The sequence below is a fragment of the Prionailurus viverrinus genome, chromosome A3, assembly GCF_022837055.1.
Source record: "Prionailurus viverrinus isolate Anna chromosome A3, UM_Priviv_1.0, whole genome shotgun sequence".
Lineage (NCBI taxonomy): Eukaryota > Metazoa > Chordata > Mammalia > Carnivora > Felidae > Prionailurus > Prionailurus viverrinus.
Genome location: NC_062563.1, coordinates 91,515,007 through 91,536,167, shown reverse-complemented (window position 1 = coordinate 91,536,167; position 21,161 = coordinate 91,515,007). Strand labels below are relative to the sequence as shown.

General features: G+C 46.6%; 1 protein-coding gene across 2 annotated transcripts in view; it reads right to left on the bottom strand.

The window, feature by feature from the left end:
* The window catches only part of HK2 (hexokinase 2), a 62,281-nt gene that overhangs the window by 25,790 nt on the left and 15,330 nt on the right, over nt 1-21,161 (bottom strand). For both annotated transcript variants that reach the window (XM_047853871.1, XM_047853870.1), the window contains exons 2-3: nt 16,915-17,077; nt 1,021-1,169 (exon numbers count right to left, since the gene is read on the bottom strand). In XM_047853871.1, the coding sequence (XP_047709827.1) occupies nt 1,021-1,169; nt 16,915-17,077 (312 nt within the window). The remainder of the gene's footprint in view (nt 1-1,020; nt 1,170-16,914; nt 17,078-21,161) is intronic.

The following is a 21,161-nucleotide window of genomic DNA, read 5'->3' as shown; positions in this document are numbered from 1 at the left end:
AAGAGGAAATGCATACAAAAAGCTTTTGCTCAGCCTGACACACAATGGGTCATCATGTGTCAGCTCCTCCTCCTCCTCCTGACAGTCACTCATCCACTTCAACCCACTTATGACCTTTTGTGAGGGGTGGGGTGTGTGACCTGGTGGTCCAGCTGTGCTGTAAGCCCCGGAGGGGAGAGGCCAGGACTTTAATTCCCAGCAAGGATCACTGCCCAATGCACAGTAGAAGCTCAATATATGTTTGGAGACTATCAGTGGCAATTCCATCCTTGCTCCTTTTTTTCTGGCTGTTACTGAGAGGATTCTTTCTTGGATTTCACATTTCTTCTGCATTCACTCCTTTGATTGTTTAGATGCTCTAGAAGCCACAAAGATATGGGGATGACCAAGCAGGATTTGGGGCAATATGTCCACTGCAGTGCCAGGTGGGACAGACTGGATTTTGATGCTTTCTAAATAGGCTTCCATCCCTGTGTGCAAAACCTCTTCTGTGTTAGACAGTCAAGAAGAGAAAGAGCAAATAACCACAAAGGTAAAGGGCCAACTTCCATTTTCATGTGATGCTACGGTAGCAAGTATACACCAAAGAGGGCTGCAGAATGACCACAGTGGCAGGTGGCGGTGTCAAACCACAACTGTGTCTTCTGACTTGCTATTCAGCGGCACCACTGCCAATCACAGGCGTCCGGCAGCGTGAGCCCAGCGTCCTGACAGCAGACTTTCATCGGTAACCAGCCCACGCAAGCAGACCTCAAAAGACATGGCAAATCAAAACACCACCTGCTATGGTACATCCGGACCCCGGGGCCTCATTCACATGTTCCCTGCTCTCTGGCCCGCATGCACCTCTCCTGATGGAGGCGCCCCACTCAACCTCCAGGCATAGAAAGGGATCACCAGGCAGACATACGCCAGGAAACCTGAACCTTAGTCAGGGTCTCCTTCCCCCGACAGAGGAAGAATAGAGTCTGCTCCCGTGGGGCCCAGATCCCAGTGGCCGCTCTGAGAGAAGGGTCATACCTGGGTGCCGCTGCCTCGCATGAGGTCCTCAGGGATGGCATAGATCTGGTTCTCCATCTCGACCTTCTGGAGCCCATTGTCTGTTACTCTTACACGAAGCACACGGAAGTTGGTCCCCCCAAGGTCCAGAGCCAGAAACTCTCCATGTTCTATAGAGAGAGGAAAGGCCACTATTAGTTTAGGAAAGACAAGATCTTCACAGAGACCAAGACTCAAAACCCATGAGTCCCTCCATAAACACTGGTCATCTCCCAGTGATGGAGTGGCCAAGGGGTCTTACTTTTTTCCATAAACAATTATGATGATCTGATTCTTTTTCTTAATGCACCTTTATATTACTTTTAGAATTCACACAATGAGGGGTGCCTGGGTGGATCAGTCGGTTAGGTGTCTGACTTCGGCTCAGGTTGGGATCTCGAGGTTCGAGAGTTCAAGCCCCGCATCAGGCTCCATGTTGACAGCTCAGAGCCTGGAGCCTGCTTGGATTCTGTGTCTCCCTTTCTCTCTGAGCCTCCTCCACTTGCGCTCTGTCTCTCTCTCTCTCTCTCTCTCTCTCAAAAATAAAATAAACATTAAAAAATAAAAAATAAAAATTCACACAATGACACAGCCTCACATCCAATGATAGGGTACCCACTACCTCACAAGAGCTAACTATTTCCCAGGGACTTTCAGCCAAGTCCCCATCAAGCTCAAGGGGCCCATCAAGCTCTGTACCAGGAGTCCACACCTCAGTTTTGCTCTTTGTGCCCCAGGACACCCAGCACACTGCTATAGGCCTATGGGCCCCTGGGTCTTCAGCCAAATTGTGGTCCCCATACAAAATTTACTTTTTAACGTTTGAATACAATGATAGCAATATCCTATATGGCAGGATAAGAGGGTCATGTGATGACGCGAATGGGATCCAATGGCTATAAATTAAGAGGCCTAGCAAACCAGCCAATCAGGTGCCCCCCAAAAAGATCCCAGGCTTATTAGAATGTGAGAGAATGCTGACCCAAGGGTATGTAAGACAAGAGTCAGGCCACTCAGCTGATCCACGCAGGCAGGCTACAGAGCGGGGATAAAGGGGGGACAGGGAGACTCCACAAACACAAGTGGGTCAAGATCTTCAGGTGTCACCAGGAAGGCACAGTCCCTCCTCCCCAGGAAACGAGCAGTGTCGACAGGAAACATCCAGATTCCAGACAATAATACAGCTGGTTGCAGGGACACGCTCCATTGTATGGCACAGAACAAAAGTGCTGAAGAGGCGCGGAGGCCAGAGCCAGGGCTGGGGGCTGGCAGGGCAGGCAAGGGCTGGGGGAGGTGGGCTCACTCCCTCAGCAGCCTCCCCCACAAGCAGTGGTTCCACCAGTCTTCCACTGCCCTGCCCCACACCTTCTCGAAGGAAACAGAATTATTTCCTAGGGAATTCACTTATTGGCATATTTGTCAACACTCAGCCCATTTCCAGGTGGGTGACAGCCACTTAAGTACAGCAGAATGGATTGGGAGGGGCAGGGAAAAGCTCTGACTGAATGAGCCAACATGGATCCATTCTGTGCCCAGGCCCTCTCAGCAGCAATAACTGTTTGGACCTGAGAAAAGCTACTTCTGCCCGGCTCCCTGAGGACACAACCCACAGCCTAAGAGCACACAACTGTGGTCTGGGAGTAGCAACATACAGAGCCTGGCTCTGGAGCCCACGTTACCTGTGGTTACCTGTGTTAGAACTCTGGCCATGTTGGCCATGGCAAGTCCCTGAGCTTCAACTGCCTCATCTCTGAAATGGGAACATCATAGTTCAGGTGGTTGTTATGAGGGGAAAAACTAGACACTGTGCCTTAAACACCCAGCACAGTGCCGAGAACTTAGGACACACTCCATAAGTACTAGAAACTTTCCATCCAGGACTCCACACACTGCCCAACCCCCACACCAGCGTCCCCCAGGCCCACTGTTAGGGCTGCCTCTCAGACTGAAAAGCTAAATCACCCTCACCAGCGGGGACAGAAGGAACCTGTCCAAGAAAAGCCATTGGAACCTGCCCCAGTGACTTAAGCATTCCTCCTCTGGGGCGCTACTTTTCAGTCCCCTCTCTGGCATCTGGAGAGCCTCCCAACCCCACCAGCTACAGCTGTTAAATAGCTGGGGCAACATCAACCCCACCTGGGGTGACTCTGCCCCTCTCGTGGCCATGGGCGACTTTTCCAGGCACTCCAGTTCTGAGCCTCCCCTGGTAGTGGGAACCCAGCCAGACTGCAGGAAAAGCTATGTGGTGGTTGTCATGGGGGATGAAAAGGAAAATCAAAGATGAACTGCCTGCATCAGCACTCTGTAGCCTAGGATGCATGCAATGCGCTGAATCGGCGACCACGGGGGTCATGATTCAAGGCCAGCCCAGCCTCCGTTCCCAGGAAGGAATGTCATCCCTTGCTTTCTTTTCAGACTCTGCCGGAACAGACATTCCTCTGCATCCCTCCTCCCCGGCACCCCTTCTGCAAACACATGGGATCACAACTACCACAGCCAAGGACTGTACTCCTTCCAGGGTCTAATGTCTCTGAGGCAGACCCAGCACCAGGACTCCTGGAGCTAAATCCTAAGGTGACCTCGTGGGACAGTGGACAGACCCTTCCTAGTGCTCACCCCACACCATGCGTGAGAGGCTCCCACAGAGCAGTGGTGAAGGGCTGGGCCTTCAGAGATGGGCAGACAGGCTTTGTTTTGAATTCCAGCTCAGCTTCCTCACTACCTATGTGGCCTCTGAGCATGTCACCTCACCTACAGAACATGGCCCCTAATGCTGACTTCTCCCAGGGGTTGTGAGGCAGACTTGAAATACCAAACACACTATGCACAAATATGTAGGTTCACAGTAAACCATCAATAAAACTACTGTTCTATTTTGTTGATTATGTAGTTTTTCTCAGCCCCTCCAATCCCTACCTACACCTACTCAAGTGGCTCAAGTCCCACCTCCACCGTGAACCTTCCAGGACATTCCAGAAGCCGAGAGCAGACAGAGGAGTGTATGATGGAGCATGAAGGAGCATCACATCTATGGGCCTAGGACCGTCAGACTAGACAGGGTGGGGGTGGGAGCAAGGCTCTAGGGCCGGAAAACATGCCCACAGTAGGTTTCTTAAAGTGCACAGCCATGTGACAGAGGACCCAATAAGGTCCAGAGAAATCATTCTGCTGAATTATAGCTGGTAACATATTTGAGGCAACATATTAAGAAAACATCTCCTATTGCATTTGCTCGTTGATGGTTCATTTGTTAAACAAAATGTCTGAATACCTACCGGTTTATATATGAGACCATCAGGTCAGAGGTAAGGTTTCTTTCATTGTTGAGCATGCTGTTATGTCTGGAAAGCAATTTAACTTTCTAAAAATAATAAAATATGAACATCTGATTTTTTTTCTAAAAAAGCTCAAACAGTACAAAAGTGGGAAAAACAAAAAGCAAATCTCTTTTCTTCTCCAAATAATCACTATTAATGTTTCTTGGGTGTCCTTAGGTACCTTTATTTTATAAAGACAGTGGAGGCTGTTAACAGACACATTCAAAGAAAGGGGTTGGAATTGCTGGTTCTAAGGATGTTGTGTTTTTAATTTGGAAGACATTGCCTACAAGTTCATGCCTAAAAGTTCTCAACAATTTCCACACAAACCAACAGCTAAGTTTTGTTCTCACCAGGGTCTCATGTTATGTGGCAATTAATCTTTGCCAACTTCTTTGGTCTAAGTGGTATCTCCTTTTTTAAACTTGGTTTCCTTCTTTTGTGTAAGGTTATACTTTTTGAATTGTTAACTGGCCTTTGGAATTCCTTGTTCTGTGAACTTTCTAGTCACATCTTTTGCCTTTTTTTTAAAATACATTCATTATTTTCTTAATAGCCTAAAAGAACTCTTTGTATATTAAAGAAAATAGTTTTTTGGTTGTATATTTATAATTATTTTTTCCAGTTGGGTATCTGTCTTTTCATTTTATTTGCGGCATTTTGGGCATGCAGAAACTTTTTAATTTTTATGTTGTCAAAGTATTTGTGGTTTCTGGGTTTTAGGTTTTGTCCATAGAAATTCTGAAGATTACAGTAGTAGCCCTCCCTTTCTAACACCCCCCAACTCCTCCTAAATGTGGCCACCACCGCTGCTAAAATAAAGGAAGTGAAGTTCCACTTGAGGTTTATTTGAAAGATCAAATTAATATTCTGTATTTCTTTGTTGTTGTTGTTGTTGTTGTTGAAGCTCCCCCACCCCATCCATCGCTCACAGTAGGCACATTGCTAGGGGCACCCAGCTGCTCGCCACATGGCCACCATTTTCGTGTAAATTGGCCCAGGTGGGAGAACCCCCTTCATAAAATTCAGCTATGGAGAATGTGGGCATTGATCCCACTACTTCTCACATGCGAAGCAAGCACTCCACCATTTGAGCTAATTTCTCAGCTCCCGCTCTATTTTTTTTAAGGTGATTTTATAGCAAAATGAAGACAGAACCCCATCTTCATCTCTCTCATCCCTGGGACAGAGTTCAGACTTCATCATTGGCATCTGGATGACTGTGGTAATGAAACAATGGAAAGGCAGAGGCAGGTATAAGGGAGATTGAGTTGACTGACAGCCCAACACGTAGGTGTTTTTAATGGAAGATAAACTAACATTTGTTAAGTGATGGTCACTTTGTTTATAAGCATTAGCTCATTACTTACCTCAGCAACCCTATGGGGCATTAAAATCCCAATTTTCCTGATGAGAAAACCAAGACTCAGGTCAAGTAACTGAAACCAAGATTCATAATTCAGGTCTGGTTCTCTAGCAAAGTTTTCTATTGTGATGAGCATGGAGGTTCCTTCATGGGAAAGTTGTAAATCCTCAAATAAGGAATTCTTCTTTAATAATGCCAAAAGTATATAATGCCAGAGGTCACCAGCAACCTCCAAGCTGGCCTGGGTGTCAGAGGAAGTGATACTGTAGTTCATAAATTGAGTCATTTGATTAAGGTCACGCAGGGATAAATGACTGCTGGGTCCATCTGACCTCAGAGCCCGTGCCTATCCCACTGCACCATACCCATGTCTCTTGTTCCTGGAAGCTGAGGAGGACCTGGCACAGAATCCAGGATGAGGCAAATAAGCCTCAGAAAGCCTGAAAAAGAAAGCAAAGACACCCTAATCTTTTATCAGTGACTGCAGTCCATCTCCACCCCCCACCCCCAGGCCTACTGGATGGCCAAGTGCTCTCAGACTTGAATGGGAGCTGGCAGACACACATCCTCTGGCCAGAGGTGAAGCGTCCTTCTCCCCCAGGAGCCCAGAACCTTCCAAAGCTTGTTGATGCAGGCTTTTTTGTAGCCACAAGTTGCTGCCATCTCAGACAATCACATAGAAACTCTGTTCCCACCAGGCCCTCTCTGCTGAAGGTCCTCCTAATTAAAAGCATTTCCCTCCAAAACCAGACAAGAGAAGAGATACCAACCCTCTTCTGAAAGAAAACAAGGACTCAAAGAAGAGCTGCTGGCACCCAGTGAAGAGGAACTGGCAACAGGGGCATTAAGTCACACCACCCTCCAATCCCCATCAAATTGCCCAACAGTTAAGATCCGAGGTGTTCTGTCTGACAGAGTGTGTTTGCTGACTCATTTCCCATCCTGGACTACCATTCTGCCCACTTGCAGTGAGGCTCTTATCAAATACATAAGGTCAGCAAGATAAAAGGGTTTCAATTTCTCCTGGGAACTCACCTGTCTCAGGGAAAGGCTGAGGAAAACTAAAATGGCATTAGACTGGCCACCTGAACATGACAGTCCCCATCAGGTTGGTAGATCAGACACCAGAATGTGTCGGAGCAGGCCGTAACTCCCTCATTGTTAACAGCACACAAATACGTGCCCTGTACCTGGCAATGTCCACACAATTTTTGAGGAACGAAAGGCAAGGGCCAACTGAATTTTCCAACAGGATCTATTTTCAATCATTAAGTACTTGTCACTAATTAAAATAGCTCCACCACCTGTTCCTCCCAGCAGCACTTGCAGCACTGTGCCCACCAGTGCTCTAACAGTGACTTGCAAACAGCTTTGGTTTGGTTTTGTCTTTTGAAGCAACAGTGACCTTCGTCAAAGGCAACCACATTCGTTTAGAAGGGGCAGTGCCTTTGGGGCGCCTGGGTGGCGCAGTCGGTAAAGCGTCCGACTTCAGCCAGGTCGCGATCTCGCGGTCCGTGAGTTCGAGCCCCACGTCGGGCTCTGGGCTGATGGCTCAGAGCCTGGAGCCTGTTTCCGATTCTGTGTCTCCCTCTCTCTCTGCCCCTTCCCCATTCATGCTCTGTCTCTCTCTGTCCTAAAAATAAAAATTTAAAAAAAAAAAAAAAAAGAAGGGGCAGTGCCCTGCAGGGTTATGGTTGGAGCCAGAGCCCAGTCCCCTCACCCCAGAGCTTCTTCAGAACCACAAGCTCCAGAAGCCTCTTTCTGAATAAGCGGCTTTTACGCAGCATTCCCAGAGTTCTGGGATCCTTGAAGGTGGTGAAGTCTGGCCTCAGTGGGTCAAGGAAGGCCAATCAAGGTACAACCTCACCCCCCACCTCCTCACTTCCAATTATATCTCTTTCCTCTACTTTCACTGTCTTAGATATGGGGTTCTACGTAAGATTTCATTTTGTTTAAGGTTGGGAATGGGGTCCACTACTAAAACCAACATTTTAAAAATCACTATGTTGAGAGTCAAACACTGAAAATCTATTCTAGGCCCTGCCAACAAAGTGCCTCCCAGTCTGCAATTAGCTATTTCAACACTGGGCACTGAACACAACACTCACCGCTTCTTGGCTACCTGGTGCTGTGTGCAACCCAGTACCTGACCGGACGGGGAGAAAGGAAGTAGTTAGATGCACTGTGGCTAGTACATGGTAGGAGCACCAATAAGAAGGAATGATTGGTTGCTTGGACAAGGACGGCTTCTTAGGAAGCAACACAAGACAGCCAGGTCTGAGAGGATGGGATGAAGTTGCCAGACATGGAAAGGGGGACACACATAAGGGTGCGGAAGTTGACAGTGTGTTAGGGAATGGCACATCAGGAGTGGTTGCAACGTAGGGATCCTACAGCATGGCTACATACATGTAGCAAATGCGAATGCCAAGAACGCTGGATTTTAAGCACAGGGTTAGCTTTGTTTTCAAGAGGTCTTCAGTAGCACTGTGGATGACGGGTCTAGAACCAGAGCTGGTGAGGAGGATGCCACAAGACTCTTGGGCCAAGCAATGATGAAGCCCTGGTTTCCAGGACTATGTACAATAGTCAACCACCTCTGTTTGCTCAAGATTGACATGGGACTTTTAGTGCTAAAACTGGGAGCGTGCCAGGCACACCAGGATGGCTGGTCACCCCAGGGCCATGTTATATCCAACCATAAGGTCATCCCCTCTTGTCATCTAATGCCAGACACATGCAGCCTTGAACCATGAGGTAGGTCAAAGACACATATCCACACTTTCACATCCAGTCCCTGAAATGGCCCTTTCATAATTCAATGCCCCAAAAGGGAGTAGCTCCTGCCTGCCCTGACATAGCAAGAACACCTCCAGGGGCCCCAGATGACTGCACTGAACATTCAATCTTCTTCCATGGAGTAGCCCTGGGTTGGAGATCCTGTTTATTCTTTAGTTTTCAAGGGCCTGCTAGCATACTGCAATAGACTGCTCTAAGAATGTATGGCATGGTCTCCAACCCAGGTCCTGGATAGGTAATCCAGCAAAACTATCTTTGGCAGACACAGGTTTTGAGGCATGTTATTTCCCATGTACCTGGAACCACCACAGCCACTACCACATCTGGCAGCCTTTTTTTAAGCCCCAAGATCCCTGCTACCCCGTTACCATACAATGCTGGACCCCACTCAATAGCTCAGAAATAAAGTAACTCCATGTTATTAAAGGTATCAAATGACACAGTCAATGCTGGGTCTACAGCAATCAAGGAATGGGGTAATCTGATCTTCTACGCCATTGGTCTTCTAATCATTTAAGCAATAAGATGCCAAATGCCAAAATGTAAAACTGGAGAAAAACAGAGCTTCACCAATTGAAGGAAAGGGGCTGGAGGACATAAACACATTAGGTGCCCCCCAAACCTCCCAGAACACCACCGGAAAGCACCATCCTGGTGTTTTGATACTCAGGAAACGTTTCTTAAGTTCGAAATATGTTCCAGTCACAGAAGTGTTGCATTCACTCCATAGATGTGAAACCACCCTTCAAAGGATTAAAATATGTTTCAATACTTTGTAGGCTCTAAGTGTGTTAAGATTTTCAGGCAGGCAGACCAGGGGTTCAAATCCGGTTTTAATGTATATTAGTCATACAATTTCAAGTAAATTATTAGAAACCTGACACTCGAGTTTCATCATCTGTTAAAATGGAATAGCAATAACCTTCTCTCTAGCCAGCACCACCTCTCCACTCCCCAAGGCACAGGGGTGTGCACGTGCACACACACACACACACACACACACACACACACACACACACAGTTTTGGGCCAAGATTCAATGCAATGAACGTGTGAGGTGTTTGGCACAATGCCGGCCACATGTAAATGTTTAATAAACTCTAGCTACTATATTATATGAAGGCCTCTTATCAATACAATCTTTGGCTTATTCCAGGCACCATAAAAATCCACTAACTTGTGTTGTGTGCTGGTTGATCTGACTCCACTGCACGCCTGTTGATACAATGCTGAGCAACCAAGATAAGGACTCCTTTCGGGTTTTAACAGCCTCTGTGCAACCTATTAGCAGCCTAGTTTTTATCATATCATGTGCTTGCATTACATGACTGAGTATCATTCTATAATCATTTCATCTGTGTAAGCCTTACCTCTCCAAGGACGATTTTCACTCTTCAGAGGCAGGGCACAAGACAGCTTAGCACAGTGCTGCCTCACAGAGGACCAGACTTGGTGGGGACTCTTTGGAGCCAAACTGAAGAGGTAGACCTGAGTTACTAGGAGAATGAATGCACTGTGCTAGCAGGGGGTGGAGGGTGAAGGTGGCAGATAAGCATAAAATGCACTGCTTGGGATGTGCCTAAGTACCTAAACATTGGCACACAGCTGGTTGGCTTAAAATCAAACCCTTCCATTTGTTCCCTATGTGACTTTGGGCAAGTTGGCTAATCAAACAAATCTGGTTTCTTTTTCCATATAATGGGGTTCATAGTGCCTCCCACTGGGTCACTGTCAGAATTAATGGGATTGCTCAAATACAGTGCTCAGCACAGTAGTTGGCATTTAATAAGCCTACAGTTGTAGTATCACCATCACCATCATCATCATCATCATCATCATCATCATCATACCCTACTCTCCAAGGAGTTCATTCTGGCTAGATAGTAAAGATGTAGTCACCTGTGAAAATAATTAACAATTTAGGGAAGTGGGGAATTATCAGATGATCAATACAGCAAAGCCTTCAACTCACTCTGCCTTACAAGGCATTTTTATATCTAAACAATCTTGCCTAACAAGAGGGTGATAAAAACACTACAAAGATATTTTATTTCTAAATTGGGACTTGCATCTGAAAAATTCGTAGATTCTCGTGTGGGTTGTACTTGAGCTTCTTATTTTGACGGTACAAAGCCAACCCATATTTACGATGTATTTACAAAGATGCTAGTCCAATTTGCTCTAGAAACTTTTGTTCAGCAACATGAGCTGATGTAAATTATGAACCTAATGGGCATGGAGTGAGGACTACATCTGCTTAAATCTTTAAAACCAAACTCTTCACCTCTGCCATTCACTGGCCATGTGTGACCTTGGCAATCACCAACCTTCTTTTAGCCTCAGTTGCCTTATTTTTAAATTGGAATGTCTCTCTGACAGAGTTTGCATGGAGAATAAAACTGATTATTTATGTGAATAGCCTATCACAGACATTGTGGATACTCATTAAATGGTATCAATTATTCTTACGTTAACTCTTAAGATGTAACGGTCCTCTGAAAGCCACATCCCTGTGATGTATGCAGTAGGCCCCCCAACAGGACTGCGGGTGGGGCTGCACCACAACACAAGCACAGCCGTAGTTTAGGTTAGGGCTGCCTCCAGAGAGGTCAGAGATGATGGGGTCCCTGGCAGATACAAATGAATGCTTTCTTTATTCAATGCTGTACTGCAAAACACAAAAGAAGGGAGGGGAAGGGTATAGAAAACAAATATTGGTAAGGATAAGGGAAAAGCAGAACTCTCATATTGTTGGTAGGAGTGTAAAATATAAAATGGAATGGGGTTCAACCACTTTGGGGAAGGTCTTGCAGTTTCTTAAATATACACCAAACTTTACGACCCAGAAATCCCACTGCTAGTTTTTGACCTAAGAAAATGAAAACGTGAGTCCACAAAGAGGCTCGTGCAAAAATGCCCACAGCTGCTTTAGTTCTAATAGGCGAAACCTGGAAACAGCCCAGGTGTCCATCAGTATGCATGTCATATAGGATTCCAATCATACCATGAAGTCAGCAACCAAAAGGAATGAAATACTGATCTACACAACATGGATAAAGCCAACATTATAATGGATAAATGAAGCCTTGCACAAAGAGTAAATACCGAATGGCTACATTTATGGAGAGTTGTTCAACAGGCAAAACTAATACACATGGAAAATTTTAACATTATTGCTTCTGGGGTCAAGGACAGGGATTGCCTGGGAAGGAACATGAGGGAACTTTCTGGGCTGATGGTAATGTCCACTATCTCAGTGGAGGTTGTATTAGATATATACACTGTATTACAAGTATTATGTATTTGTCAACAAATATTGAAATCTAGTTAGTAATGTGCATATTGAAGTTTTAGGGTTGAAATAAACTGATTTCTGTCATTTACTTTGCAAATGCATCAAATAAAACAAGAGGGACTGATGGGTTAGGACTGAGGAGTTTGGTAAGGCAAATCTAGTAAAATACCAACATAGAAGTATCTAGATAGTCCGTATATAGATGTCTGTTATAGAAATCTTTCAACTATTTATGGGAGGTGGGGGTGAGGAGGGGGAAGGAGAGGCAGAGGAAGAGAATTTTTTTTATATACCCTGACTGACAGTCATGTGAATAAGATATTCTTGGCCCATCTACATATATTTCATCTTTATCTGTGCCAACTATGTTTCTTTGCATTGCATGGTCCACACAATCTATAAAGTGTAGATGTTTTAGTATCAGTCCCCACGGGCTCATTGGCCACTGGCATTCCCTTCCTTCTCACACAGAATTCAAACCATGACTTGGAGGTTCATTTTTCTTCAGTGTTAATGGAGACCTCCATCATAAATGGATGGCCTGAAACTTCCTGAAGTCTCTCCCACACTTTCTACCATGAGTTTCACTACCATTAGACAGCTCGGGCCCATACAAACAAGAGTTGGAACCTGGTCCTCACTCCAAAATGCAGGGCCCTCTCTCAGTGAACTTGGTGCTGGCCATGCCTCACAGAGGTGGGTTGTGGCCACACAGAATCGTGTTTACAGAACATGAGATGGTCACATATCCAATTCCCCCTTAATTCATGGATCACCAACCCCCTGATGGTTCTTTTTACAAGTGAGAAAATGGAGGACCAGGGCACACACTGCTCTAACCTGTTCTAAGCTGCTCTAAAGCACACAGCTTGAATTCAACCCCATTTAAACTAGAATTCTATCCTCACCCCTCATGACACACTGCCCTGAAACCATCTCCCTCCCCACCAAGTAGTCAATTTTACAAATGCCAGTCTAGGACAAGACTGGGTGAGGAGCCTTTAAGGCAGTAGCTTTCAAACTGCAAGCTGGAAAAAAACTCAGCAGCTCCTGACTAGCAGCTTTTTTTAAAGAATGGACTGCAATGTATCTGACTACATCACACTTAACAATAGACATTGGCCCCTGAAACTTGTTCCAGCTGTACATAAATAATTATACATATGTGTTTCTTGGTATGAGCCTGTAGTCCAGAAAAGTTAGACAGCCACTGACTTAAAGATTAGGTCCTTCTAGATCAGAGATTTAGATCCCACGTTTAATCACCCAGATTCAAAAAATAATACTGGCAAGGAACAGGCTGTGGAAGGACATTGTGGAAAAGTCATCACTTGAGTAAAGCCCCTAGCCTTCTGTGGGAGAGACACATAACCACCAGTAGCAGCAACAGAACCCAGGCTGTGTCCTGGGCCAGGAAGCAAACACAGCAGCAAGGCCCCATGGGCTGTGTGACCAATCTAGGGGAGAGGCAGAGATCCCTATAAACAACTGACCCCAAGGTCTCCCCTCTCAGCCCTTCACTGGGGTGCCAATAACAAAGCAGAAATTTCATTGTTTAAATATTTTTTTAACGTTTATTTATTTCTAAGAGAGAGAAAGAGAAAGCATGAGTGGGGGAGAGGCAGACATAGAGGAAGACACAGAATCTGAAGCAGGCTCCAGGCTCTGAGCTGTCAGCACAGAGCCTGACGTGGGGCTCAAACTCATGAACCATGAGATCATGTGAGCTGAAGTCGACGCTTAACCAACTGAGCCACCCAGGCACCCCCAGAAATTTCATTTTTGATAGGCTTTACCTACTGAAGAAGTCAGTCCTTAATGCCACATTCTATAACTCTGAGCCAGCACTAACAAAGCATAAAACCTTGATGTTGACCATTTTAAATTGCATTCTCTCATGTTCCCCTCCCCAATTTCATTTTCCTTTCTTCATTTCCAAAAGCAACCCCTATCATTCATCTTGTGTATATATTCCATATTACAGCCTAATAATTTCATGATGTGTGTCTGTCCATAAGCAATGCACGACATTGAGGGATTTTTTTTAAGTTACATCCAACTAGGAGGAGGTATGTGTCCTTCCCCAATGTTTCACTCACCGTTTTTTAGAAGTATCTGTATTAATATATGTTCATTTATGTAACATGCCACATAGTTATTCTATCCACAGGGATATTCCATAAACTGTTTCCAATACGCTGTCATTATAAGCAACAGTATTAGGAACATTCTTGAACATGCCTCCTTGGGTTCATATGGAAGTCTGTTCAAGTGACAATATAGTTGGACATAGTATTACTGAGTTATCAAATACACATACCTTCAACTTGACTAGTTATTGCCAACCTCGTGTACCAGGAAAACTACTATTAATAGTTCAGTGTGCGTCCTTGGGACTTTATGTACCTGTACACACACACATAAATATATGTGAGTTTACAGAGTATGAATATAGGTAAGTCTATCTCATGCTTTATAATGGGTGCAAAGGACTATTTTCTGCATGAATTGACCAGAGCCCAACTGATGGACACTAAGGGGTTTTCCCCAATCACACTATTTCAGAGAACTTTTTTTGCGCATCGATAACTAGCACACTGGTTCTAGTACAAATGTAGAACAGATTGGGACTGCCAGATCCACCACTTAATTTTACAAAGGAGAAAAAGCCGAGTCCTGGAGAGCTAAGGTGAGGAGCTGGCCCAAGGACCCCAGCAAGTGAGAAATGAAGGGGCTGAGGGCTGGGGTTCCTACAGTCTGGTCTACAGCACTCTTAGGCGGAACTTGCTTCTGCTTAAGTGAATAAAACATTCCAATACACGTCATCCCCATTTACCCTGTAGAGTTTGACATTATCAAGAGGCACTCTGTGTATCACAAAAGTCACGTAAAATCTCCATTTCCGTGTGGAAAGGAGGTCAGGCAAAAAGGATCTTGCCCTAGATCCTTCTGCTCCAGAAGGCTGCGAGAGTCAGCCTCTGACTCTTATCCTCAGTCCAGGCACCTCATGTTCACGGAGGCTAAGTACATGCTTGCTCCTTCGGCCTGGCACGGAGACGGGACTCCCAGGACTCCAGCCTGAGGTCAGGGAAGAAGAGTCAGTGACCACATAGCACAGTAATCGATGCAAACTCTGAGGCAGAGGGAGGTGTCCAGGCCTCCAACCTCAAGAAAGCAGTGAGAAATTTAAACGCCGGTCTCAAACCTAGTTCTCCTCAGCAAATTTATTCACCTACTTATACTTAAGCCAGACATCCAGCCCCAACCACATTTCAAACAATTTCAGCTGCGCTTGTGTTCTCTGGTGCTGAGTGCACAGGCTCACGCGTGCACGCACACACACAATGGGCTGGGTGCAGTCTTGATGCCTGACCTTTGGCATATATGAGTTTGAATCCTGACTCAGCCTCTCATTAGCTGTGTGACCTTAGGCAAGTTATTTGACCATCCAAGCATCAAATTCCTCCTCTTAAAAAAAAAAAAAAAAAAAAGTAGACAAAATTTGGACTTACCTTATAGGGTTTTATCAAAAGTAAATGAGTTACTGCATGTAGGTGCTCAGAAAAGCTCTTAACCCACAAAAATTTAGTAAATATTCAGGGTACTTGCCTTGTGGTGGTATCTGAAATAAAACAATGTCCCTGGCCTGAAGGAGCTAATAAATTTATCAGAATGTCAAATAAAACAATAGAAGCGGGTGTGGCTGCAGGTCAGAGGGAGTGGCAGGTACAGTAAACAGTGCCAATCTGGACGGTATACGAGGGATACCCAAGAACTGGAGGAGGCCACTCACCTCAAGGAACTCATGGAAGGGCTGAGACATATACTCAGAACAACCCTGAACAAGGTCACACCCTCGGTGCCGGGTCCAGGCTGAGTCCCAGGGCAAACATACTTGTTTTACAAATCGTAGGAAGGTACAAAGTCTTGTCAGACAAACCAGGCCCCCAGAGGCTCTCAGGCAGGTTAGCCTCAACGGCCCACATGGGATAGAAAATCTGAAGGCATATGGCGCATGGATAAGCCTCTCCTCCCTCAGGCTCTCGGGAATCTGTGCTTGCTGGTTCCTCCACTGCCCTGGCAGCTGCCCCTGGGGCTTTCTCCCAACCCTCCATATGTGGGTAGTTATCCTACACTGCTCACCCCTCGCGGCCCCCACAGGTACCTCATCCCTAAAACGAACGGATACTGTGAGCAGTAAGTGAAACAAGCTGTGTGAATGTGCTGACACAACTGAGTTGCGTCCCCTCTCTGAGGATGTTGCAGCCCCTAGACAGCAGGGTTCGACATCCCAGCATCACCTCCGAGTCCTCTGTGTCTGCCCAGCACATCCCACCAGGGCCACACTCTGTCTCTACCAGCTGCCCGTCATCCACTGCTGCTGCTGCCATTCTGCCCACACCCCACGAGAACTTGGTTACTCCCTAGTGCTCACTGAAGAAAGACTCACGGTTTCAGGTGTGCACGCAAGGCTTTCTGTGATCTAGCCCAACCTACCTTCCAACTTCTACCTTCACCATAATCTTTTACTCTGGTTTCCTGGATGCTGCATCATGAAAGCTAGGGTCTATATCCAAATAAGGGGATTAAACAAAGCCTGGCAGGGTCATGCGCACACCTTCAGAGCCCTTAATACCTTAAGCTGCACCGTGGCTCTTCACGTTGTCCCAAGTGTATGTGGACCTCAAGTATTCTTTTCTCACAGAGTTCAAGAAACAATCTAGGACAATCTGTACTGTACTGTTTCTCCAGCAAGGCTGTGGAATGTGCCACGTAGAGTGACTGCCCTGGCCCATGGCTGTGACCCCCTTAAATGTGTTTGTCCTCCATCACCCTGAGGACAGAGTGTGCCAATCAGCCTGTCTCAGCACATGGACAGGAAACAAATGGTTGCCTGCTTGCCCCATTTTCCTGTCTATCCCACCTTACAGACTTCACTAAATTTCCTGTATGCTTAACCTAGCCAGGGCTAGTTTCTGATGGGTGAAATCAAAGAACCTTCACTGATACATCGCTCTTTGGGATCCTGAGCCAGGCCACCCAAATCTTCCCCAAGCAATGGACCACCCAGAGCCAACACCCCCTACCCCAGGGCAGTACCTGTCCCATCTGGAGTAGACCTCACAAAGGTGGGCAGCATTTTCACTGAAGCAGTGGGGTGGGTGGTGGCTCCAAGCCCTTTTTCCATCTCCTTGCGGAACCGCTGAGAGATCTCCAGAAGGTTCTCATCAGAAAGACGCATGTGGTAGAGATACTGGTCGACCTGCAAAGGGGGAAACAAGAGTACAGACCTGTAGTTTAAATCAGTTGGTACAGCCATCTATGTGGTAGAACATCACTCAGTCCTTCGAAAGAATAAAGTCTATTATGTACAGAAAATTATTATTAAAGACCATTTACTTGGAATCTATTTGACAAGACTGTTAAAAAAAATACTAAACTCAAATTTCTCAAATGAAAAAAATAGGTTTAACTTTATTTCTGGAGAGTGGTGAAGTTGAGGGGAAAGGCACACTGGGGAAGAGGAAGAGTTCTTTCCAGAAAGGCTGAGTTTAAAGGTCTGTGACAATATCCTGGGAGCTGGGGTTCTTTACTGACCCCCACACACCTCAAGGCCAGTCCTGGCAATCCTATTATCCCCCACCCTAGGCCGAGCAGCCGGCTCCTCTTGCCTCACTTACACAATCCCCAATTCTGCCTTTACCTCTTTCATCTAATTTCTACCCCTAGCCAGACTCTAACCATTCCCCTGCTTAAACCTTCCAGTGGCTTCCGATGAGAACCAAACCTGAAATCCTTCCAAGGCCCCACATGATCTGGCCTCTCGCCACCTCCTAAGCTCATCGCATGTCTCTGCACTCCTTGTGCAAACCCTACCCTTGGTTCAGTCCTTCCCTGCCTCGGAACCCATGCACAGGGGCCCTCACAGCTCTTTGTTCCATCCCATTTCTTCAGCCCCCTCCAGACCTCTCTCCATGGAGGCCTCCCATCCTTCTAATGAAACAGTCAGGCCTCCCATTATTCCAAAAACTCAGAGTTTTCCCTTCACAACACCATCCATAATATGAATTTCTTGGTGTCCAAACCATAAGCACCAAGGCCAAGAAGAACCACATCTGTGTGTTCACCCCTGCATCCCTGGCATGTGGCTGACACAGAATAGAGCCTCTACATAAATAGCAACACAAGCTCTCCTGTCCTCAGAGGCAGAGACAGCTCTCCCTATTTATGTCATTGATCTTATTCCCAACATAAAGCTACATGTACTTGATTTACTACTCAAAGAGGCATTAGGAGTCCCTCTCACAGTTTCCTCCTTGGAAGTTCTAGTCTGCCTTGGCCATGGTTGGTCCCAGTTTTCTCCTATCAGGAAAAGGTCTGATAGACTTCCATCCAAGGAGGCACACAAGTTTCCGCAATACCCTTATCCTCAGCAGCAGTGTCCAGGACAGGTGACACTGCTGGCCATGGAAGGGTAGACCAGACACAAGGTTACGGTCCTCTCAGCATCATCAGCAAACTGAGAGACTTCAAGCAACCCTGCTATTCCCTGCTCTGAAATGTCAGGGTCCCCAAGGGCAAAGCTTGGCTGATGACCACTGCCTCTGTTATTCCTGTGGGAGACAAGTAAGCACCCGCCTGCCCCTGCCCTTGCTCAACTTTGACAAAGAAGCACACATTTTTATAATCAGAGTTTCCAGACAAATGTGCTTGTTAGCATTATAGCCTGTTACAGTTTCCAGCCTTTTTTGTTGGGCCGTCTAGAATTTCTTTTTTAACCAAACTTGCAGCCTAAGATTTCCAGAGGAACAGCAAAAGGTGCTTAATCCTTTGAGAAAAGAACTCAGTCTGTTCAGCAGAGACAGTCCCCCTACTCACATCTTCTCTATTCCAGGCTGTATCCTAACTCCCTATGGGGTCTGGGGCACATCCTCCCCTTTGGGCCTCTTTCTGCCCCTGTAGAACAAAAAGATTGGCCCTCCTTGGATCATTTCAAATATCCTGCTCAAGACTCATCTTTGATCATTCTTCAAAAATCCCAAAAGGTGAAAAATTAAAAATAAATAAAATCCCCAAAGGTGAAAGATCAGAGTGTGGAGTAAAACGCTAAAAATAGCCACAAGCCAGGCCAAGAGTCTCTGGTGAGTCAGCCCACCTTGCTCCACAACCACCGTGTGGTTAAAACACAACACTGAGACGCAACCCTTGCCTACACAGGGTGGGCAAGAGCAAGGTAGGAGTAGAGAAAAGCAGTCATCCACTTCTCTCCCTCCCCAGCCAACAGAGAGGAACTGAGCTTGTCAGGCTGGGTTTCAAATTTGCAGAAATGAGGATTTCCCTGAACATGCTTGTGGCCAGCATTTATTGAAAAGCCACCACAGACTATCCAAGTGTATTGGTCTAAATCAGGAAGAACCCAATCGCCCATTCTGTTTGCTGACCTCAGGCCCCTGGCACGTCATTTGCCATGAGCCCACCATCAGCCTCAGCCTCTCAGGGCTGTGTGGACACCAGCCCCACCACTGATCCGGGTATCCTATAACACTGGACAGCCAAAGTGCTCCTGAGATACCTGGCCTCCCTCACAATGTTTGAGGCTCCCCAGGAGGTAAAAGGGCACAACCTCAGCCCTACACCATTCAAGTCCCCTCCCTGTTGGTGGGAGGCAAATCCCCGGTGACCCTGGGCCCAGGGCAACTTTAATCACCCCAGAGGCCTCCTGCTCCAGATACGGGGACACCTGGGCTGGCCCAGAACACTGCCTCCTGGCTGATAAAGCTAATGTACATAACCCAGGGCCACCAGACCACGGACCAACACCAGGCCATGTCCAAGAGCAGCCTGAGTAATAACAGTAAACCCATACGTGGCACAGACGCTGTTCTCAAGGTTTTACATTCATGAATTCATGTAACCCTCACAACAACCCTGTGAGGTAGGCAATGTTATCACCTCCACTCTACCAGAAAGGGATAGCAATGTGCCCAGTCACAGAGACGCAAAGGGCCAGGCTGGGACTAGACTATACAGGCCAAATGGCACTACAGTGCCATGCCCACTAAAAAGGCCATCTTCTAGGGGCGCCTGGGTGGCGCAGTCGGTTAAGCGTCCGACTTCAGCCAGGTCACGATCTCGCGGTCCGTGAGTTCGAGCCCCGCGTCAGGCTCTGGGCTGATGGCTCAGAGCCTGGAGCCTGTTTCCAATTCTGTGTCTCCCTCTCTCTCTGCTCCTCCCCCGTTCATGCTCTGTCTCTCTCTGTCCCAAAAAAATAAATAAAAACATTGAAGAAATAAAAAGGCCATCTTCTATTCAGTCATCCCCTGATGCAGATACAAAGGTCAAACAGCAAAGAGCATGGCCAAGGGGAATGGTCTGGCAGATCAGAGGGCAGTAGAGGCAGCAGACATGTCTCTGGACATTGTCATGAGTTTGCCACATGATAAAACTGGAGCTCCCATATTACTACTTTTGCAAAGAGAGAAGTAGAGTGCCAGAAGCTTCACTGCGACCCACTCCCCTACTCCCCACCCCGCCCCAGCTGGCCCCACCGCCAGCACGGATGGCTCTGGGTGTTACAAAGGAAGCCAGCCAGGAAAGCAAAGCCTGTACTGCTTTATTAAGAGGCTGCATGGCCACGACCTCGGAGGGCGAGGTCATGTACACGAAAGAGCAAAGGTGGACTGGCCACAGTTCTACAGCGGCCATTGTTCATTTAACTTTGATGCTTCAGCTGTGACAGGCTGCTTGGAAATCCAGTCTATACTTCTCATCCTTAACCCTCAAAGACTAACAAGTAAACAGCCTTAATTCAAGTCACACTGCCTTTTACCTAAGAGTATAGTCATCTTTTGGTGTCCGGTGACAGACGAAAACAATGACGATGATTGTTACAGTAGCTAAACACGTACTGAATATTTCTTACCTGCCAGACACCATCCTACGACTTTACTGACTTGACTGCCATTGCCCTTTTGTAAAACTTCTACCCCTGTTTTACAAGCCACTTGATGGTGAGGAGCAGAGCTAGGATTCAAACTGAGGTGCATCTGACTCTAAAGCCGGGCACTTGGGACCACCACCTGTACTTCACCTGTCCTGTGGTTTCTTGGATGACCCTGGGGTCTTGATTTCCTCTCTAACACATGAGACCAAAAAAGGATATGGGACAGCTCTGAAAAATGCAACAAGAGCACCTTGGCCCGAACTTCCCCTTCTTCACAGCACAATGATATGGCCACCCTGAGTTTAGTAGGAAGGAATGCTTAATCGCCTAAAGTTACAGCTTCCTAAACACTCTGCGGGGCCCACCCAGCCTTGGCTGGCACTGCTGGGTTGGGTGAAGGGTG